This window comes from Rutidosis leptorrhynchoides, chromosome 5 (genome assembly GCF_046630445.1).
Source record: "Rutidosis leptorrhynchoides isolate AG116_Rl617_1_P2 chromosome 5, CSIRO_AGI_Rlap_v1, whole genome shotgun sequence".
NCBI classification, from domain to species: Eukaryota; Viridiplantae; Streptophyta; class Magnoliopsida; order Asterales; family Asteraceae; genus Rutidosis; species Rutidosis leptorrhynchoides.
The window spans coordinates 443,996,015-444,002,928 of NC_092337.1; the positions used below are offsets into that span (position 1 = coordinate 443,996,015).

The window sequence follows — 6,914 nt, forward strand, 5'->3', positions numbered from 1 at the left end:
AGTTGATTAAGTTATGGTTGGAATAGATTTGTTACCAATTTTCACGTAGCTAAAATGAGAAAAATTATCCAATCTTGTTTTACCCATAACTTCTTCATTTTAAATCCGTTTTGAGTGAATCAAATTGCTATGGTTTCATATTGAACTCTATTTTATGAATCTAAACAGAAAAGTATAGGTTTATAGTCGGAAAAAATAAGTTACAAGTCGTTTTTGTAAAGGTAGTCATTTCAGTCGAAAGAACGACGTCTAGATGACCATTTTAGAAAACATACTTCCACTTTGAGTTTAACCATAATTTTTGGATATAGTTTCATGTTCATAATAAAAATCATTTTCTCAGAATAACAACTTTTAAATCAAAGTTTATCATAGTTTTTAATTAACTAACCCAAAACAGCCCGCGGTGTTACTACGACGGCGTAAATCCGGTTTTACGGTGTTTTTCGTGTTTTCAGGTTTTAAATCATTAAGTTAGCATATAATATAGATATAGAACATGTTTTTAGTTGATTTTAAAAGTCAAGTTAGAAGGATTAACTTTTGTTTGCGAACAAGTTTAGAATTAACTAAACTATGTTCTAGTGATTACAAGTTTAAACCTTCGAATAAGATAGCTTTATACGTATGAATCGAATGATGTTATGAACATCATTACTACCTTAATTTCCTTGGATAAACCTACTGGAAAAGAGAAAAATGGATCTAGCTTCAACGGATCCTTGGATGGCTCGAAGTTCTTGAAGCAGAATCATGACACGAAAACAAGTTCAAGTAAGATCATCACTTGAAATAAGATTGTTATAGTTATAGAAATTGAACCAAAGTTTGAATATGATTATTACATTGTATTAGAATGATAATCTACTGTAAGAAACAAAGATTTCTTGAGGTTGGATGATCACCTTACAAGATTGAAAGTGAGCTAGCAAACTTGAAAGTATTCTTGATTTTATGTAACTAGAACTTGTAGAATATATGAAGAACACTTAGAACTTGAAGATAGAACTTGAGAGAGATCAATTAGATGAAGAAAATTGAAGAATGAAAGTGTTTGTAGGTGTTTTTGGTCGTTGGTGTATGGATTAGATATAAAGGATATGTAATTTTGTTTTCATGTAAATAAGTCATGAATGATTACTCATATTTTTGTAATTTTATGAGATATTTCATGCTAGTTGCCAAATGATGGTTCCTACATGTGTTAGGTGACTCACATGGGCTGCTAAGAGCTGATCATTGGAGTGTATATACCAATAGTACATACATCTAAAAGCTGTGTATTGTACGAGTACGAATACGGGTGCATACGAGTAGAATTGTTGATGAAACTGAACGAGGATGTAATTGTAAGCATTTTTGTTAAGTAGAAGTATTTTGATAAGTGTATTGAAGTCTTTCAAAAGTGTATAAATACATATTAAAACACTACATGTATATACATTTTAACTGAGTCGTTAAGTCATCGTTAGTCGTTACATGTAAGTGTTGTTTTTAAACCTTTAGGTTAACGGTCTTGTTAAATGTTGTTAACCCAATGTTTATAATATCAAATGAGATTTTAAATTATTATATTATCATGATATTATCATGTATGAATATCTCTTAATATGATATATATACATTAAATGTCTTTACAACGATAATCGTTACATATATGTCTCGTTTAAAAATCATTAAGTTAGTAGTCTTGTTTTTACATATGTAGTTCATTGTTAATATACTTAATGATATGTTTACTTATCATAGTATCATGTTAACTATATATATATCCATATATATGTCATCATATAGTTTTTACAAGTTTTAACGTTCGTGAATCACCGGTCAACTTGGGTGGTCAATTGTCTATATGAAACATATTTCAATTAATCAAGTCTTAACAAGTTTGATTGCTTAACATGTTGGAAACATTTAATCATGTAAATATCAATCTCAATTAATATATATAAACATGGAAAAGTTCGGGTCACTACATAATGTTCAGCCGGACATGGGTATTATGGCGGCGGGATGCGGCGGCGGGTATTACGGTGGTGGTAGATCCAGATCTAGTTAAAGATGTGTTGCTACCTTTGATGATTTTCACACACACATCTAAACAATTCACTGCCATTATTTGTGAGAAAGATTTGAATTTGGGTTCTCAAAAATGAAACGTGAAACATCAGTGGCTTAAGAAATGTGAACGGCTTCTAGAATCTGAAGTTAAGGCTCTTTACTTGAAAGTAATGGAAATACTTGAAGAAAGCAATGTTCAATTATATTTAATTTGATTTTATTGTGAATATTATTATTTTTGTGATAATTTGTTGATTTGTTGTTGACTGTTGGTTTTTATTTTTAATTTTAGGATGCTGGTAAGAAATTTCGTGTGATGAATGATTCTAGAAATGATGAAATCCGGGAAATCTGGAATCTCTAATGGAAGAAAGATGAAGATTTAACAAACATGATGAAGGGACCAATAAAATTAGGATTTACAAACATGAGGGACTAATAATGTAAATATCTAATTGAATTGAATGTTACCTATTATAACAGGTTAAAATACATACAATAGAACAATTTAGAAAGTTAAATGCATACAATAGGAGATTTCAAAGTTGAATGCGTACAATAGAAATTTAGTAAAAGTTCAATGCATTTTCATATACTTTTCCCTTCGACAAAATATGAAGTTTTTTGAGCAAAATATACTTTTTAGGGGTAAAATATGAAATTCAAAATTTTAGGCCTGAAAATTTCAAATCCACTGCGAAATTTTCGTTTACACCAGAACAAGGCTAGACAAAAAATTGACTTTTGGCGGATGTCAACCAACTTTGCCCCGACTTTTGAACTGTCACATTTATTAGACCTTTTTCTTCGAAACATCAAACCGCCGCAACCGCTGTTTGCAACCATGGTAGGAATTCAATATAAATGAGCTGCATTCATCATATTCTAACCATATATACATAAAACAATCCCAGATGACCCAAATCCATACAGACAAACATTCAAATCCCATTTAGTTATTGTATATTTCTAGAACTGGGTTAGTGCTCTACCTAAAACAGATACATATACAACTAAAACAAACTCTAAAATACGTACAAGAATATACTGCACTTCTACAACATTCTGTTTGTTCAAGTGACTCAAACCTCAAACATATATTTGTGATATATTGCTAACTAATACAAGTTCAAAACAACAATTGCAGTGACAACGCACGTAACGAGTAGCAGTCTCCAACTTGTACCATTCCTATATGCTTTGATGTAAGGAGACGTAAATATACGATCTGTAACTATCTTGAATACGGCAATAATTGCAAAAGAAACGATCACAGTCAACACCGTTAGCTCAGCCTTGTCCAGATTTTCTTGATCACTTGCAATTTTCTCAATTGCATGCCTGCAAAATAAGTTTACTGTTAAGGAAAAATGATAAAGGCTTTAAAATTATCTGGAAAAAAAAAAAAAAAAAAAAAAAAAAAAACATAACAGTCATCCAAAATTTAAAAGTAAATGTGGGTAGCTTTTTCACATAAAAATGGATCTATTTGGCTTGTCGAAATTTAGGCTCATTTAGCTAAAATGATTTATGTCAAATGGGTCATTAGTCACCCGACAGATTTTAAAATGCTTTAAAATCTGCTACATCGCTATATATATAACATTTTTTTTCTGGTATTAAACTATTTTAATAATAAAGTTTCTATTATCATATTTCATACATAGTACATTGAAGTAATAACAAGCATTTACACAGTGGCGGAAGCAAGAATTTTTTTAAAAAACCGTAGCAATTTTTTTTGTGGGCAAAATATGGAGGTTTTTTTGGCAAAATTTGAAGGTATTTAGGCAAAATATGAAGGTTTTAAGGGGAAAAAAAGGAGGTTTTAGGGCAAAATATGGAGACTTTGAGGCAAAATATATAAGCTTTGGGGCAAAAAAAAAAAAAATCCCCAAGGGACAAAATCGAAAATCCAAACTTTTTACACAAAAAATTGCAAATCCACTAGGGGCGGCTGCCACCCCCTGCCCCTATATTATTTTCGCCCCTGCATTTACGGGTCAGCCCATGCCAGTCAAGGCATAAAAGTACCCATTTTCCCACGTCTAATCAAAACTCAAATTTACAAGAGTCACCCTAAACATATAGCTAACACTACTTATAGACACTAAATACAGGTTTAATTCTACAGATAACTCACAACCTTAAGGCTATATAAAATACTACAAGATACTGAAATAAATGATAAAAATAAGGCATTTCAAGTATCAACTAGCACTATTAATTCATCGTTATGCTCACGCGTATTTCATGTTTATATACCTGAGCATGGCTTTTTCTTTGACAATTGACTCTAGATGGGATGACGCAAAAGCCTTCCACGACTCCAGCTCAGCAATCTCTTTTTCCTGAAAAAAGTTAACAACTTTAGGTGAACATAGTAATCACTTTATCAAAAGTCAACTTATAACAAAACACATTCCCGTTTCAACATTCAAAAGAAATTTTAGAACTTTTTAGTTTTTACCCATAATCCCACCTGACCGGCCCACCCAGTTCACCACGTCTAACTTTATCAAACAATCTTAAAGAGACAACGCACCATGGTGGCCTTCCATAACAAAAGCTCCTTAATTTCCGATCGTATTTCCTCCACAACAGTCGAATACTTTGCAAGCGCAGCATCAAGTTGAGGTATAACATCTCCTTGTCTCTTATTCAATTCTTTAATATAATTCTCTAATAAAGATAAGTTCTTTTCAAGTAATCTAACCTTTTGCATCAAAATCTTTAAAACCGCATCACCATGTATTCTTCCATTACCTTTTGCAACAACTTCGGGAATTTTTGTTGACGGTTTTTTCGCCACGTCATCATCACCCCGTTTACCATCTTCAACAACTTCCGTCATGTTCTTTTTATCACCATCCAATTTTTCATTTTTGGTCCCTGCAGTTTCTGCAGACGGACTTGTTGTTGAATTAACATTTTTTGATTCTTCTGATGTCACGATAAATTCTTCAAGCATACGTTCAATTGCATCTACACCATATACTTCAATTACATTCATCGTGCAGTAAAACTCCGACCCATAATGACTATCAATAGTCAACTTTAAGTAACGAGCCCATTTGGGTTCGGGCAACTTAAAGTACTGATGATGTCTCACGTTTGCAGCAACAAATGTACCAATCGGGACCCACGTTTCAGTCGGGAAAACCAAACTTCCCGATAATGAAAACTGCTTAAAATTAGACGAATGATGTTCGAAATTTGCAATCTTTATAGCATCTACTAAAGTCTCTTCTGCAAGCTCGATTATAACAAATTTATCCAAAACAGAACACGGGTTTCTTAGGTACTTATCATGATCCAAACCCAAAATGTTGCTTGCTCCATTTGCTTCCTTATTATGAGCCACAACTTTCGCACCTTTTGATGCAGACGCGTAATTGTATTCTGACCCGTCAGCTTCGAGCCTATGGGTAATGTTCGGTAACCCACTCGGTGCACCACTTGATACATTATCTTGTTTGGTAACGTTTTTAAATCCGTCAAGATTAGGATATGTGTGATTGGTCCCATCGTTTTGTACATTATCTTGAATTTCTCGCTTGCAAACTAACTCGGAGTAACCTAAAACTTTTGATACTACTTCTTCAACCGGACTTGTCCCCTGACTAAAGTTCTTTTCAGTATCGTTACAATCATGAGTTGAAAAATCGTTCGATTTCCCAGAGAGATTAAAATCTAAATGCGCGCTACTTGTAAGATTGTGTTCTTCGATATACCGATATGTAGTACTAGTTGTATTCGTATCACTATCACTGAAGTTCCTATTATGTGCATCTACATTCCCTGATAAAAAATAAATTCAAACAAGATCAAATATCATTCTTGAAAACTATACAATGAAAACCCTAGAAAACTAATATAGTTTTGAAAAATTAATAATTGAAAAATGGGCATATAAAGTTTAACCACATATAATCAAATGGGTATCTCAAAAAACACACAATTAAGCAATATCATACACCTTATACATATAGAAGTACTATTTAATTTATGAAATAAGGGTTTCAATATACTGTAAAATCAAGAATCAAGATATATATGACACAAATAGAAGAGAGAAAACGGATAAAAAACCTTGGTTGTTGGCATGATTGGGGCCGAATGTAGAGAGGAATAGCAGAAAATGGAACCAAAATGCGATCATGAAAGGCAAATTGAGCTTATAAAAGCTCCTATATTTCTTGAAAATTAATTGTGATTATTGGTGCCTAAATCGAATTAGGTGGTGATGGATTCCTTCATGGATCATCAAACTTATTAGAGCTACATGATGATTATTATCCATGAAAAGAGTGCACACTGATTGTTTACTCTGTTTTTTAGGGTTTAAAAGAAAAGCGACTACTCTGTTTCGTACACAGATAATATTGCTCTGCTTATGTTTATGTTTATGTTTCAGGCTATGGCCTTCTCTTTCGACTCACTTTATTGGTTTTATATGGCTGAATTAAAAATTAATTGGTTTAATGGCTTGTTAATTAAGGATTGACGATGAAGATTTGGATGACGTATTGTAATTTGTATGTGTTAAAATGATAACACGTTGTGTATACTTCCAAAATTTACAAGGGTGCAAAATGGAAAGTAACAATCTTTTGGATTTGTTGTTTTTCATCCCTCATCTTTCCGTGGAATTATAGTTGCTTCCAGTAATTTATATTACATAAAATGCCAAGTGAATCAAAATTTTGAAATATACATAGTTTATTTCTTAAAAATCTCGAAGCTTTTACGTAGTAGTTTTCACCACAACATTAAAAAGTCGATACAAAAGTTGATCATTACCCTTTTACTTAAAGGGTTCAACCACCATTCGAACATGCCACGACTTTATC

The 6,914-nt window shown here is 32.4% G+C and overlaps 1 protein-coding gene across 1 annotated transcript; it reads right to left on the minus strand.

The window, feature by feature from the left end:
• Nucleotides 1-2,977: 2,977 nt before the first annotated feature.
• LOC139847959 (SUN domain-containing protein 5-like) lies at nucleotides 2,978-6,487 on the minus strand. The gene is made up of 4 exons (XM_071837690.1): nucleotides 6,154-6,487; nucleotides 4,607-5,862; nucleotides 4,327-4,412; nucleotides 2,978-3,402 (listed from the first exon to the last, which is right to left on the minus strand). The coding sequence occupies exons 1-4, from the start codon at nucleotides 6,221-6,223 to the stop codon at nucleotides 3,180-3,182; spliced, it is 1,635 nt and encodes a 544-aa protein (XP_071693791.1). The 5' UTR covers nucleotides 6,224-6,487; the 3' UTR covers nucleotides 2,978-3,179.
• Between the last annotated feature and the right edge of the window lie 427 nt (nucleotides 6,488-6,914).

Coding starts and splice junctions, on each gene's coding strand:
- LOC139847959 (XM_071837690.1), bottom strand. CDS start 6,223: ATGATCGCATTTTGGTTCCATTTTCTGCTATTCCTCTCTACATTCGGC. Junction 5,863..6,153: donor CAATCATGCCAACAACCAAG/GTTTTTTATCCG, acceptor ATTTTTTATCAG/GGAATGTAGATGCACATAAT. Junction 3,403..4,326: donor AAAGAAAAAGCCATGCTCAG/GTATATAAACAT, acceptor CTTATTTTGCAG/GCATGCAATTGAGAAAATTG.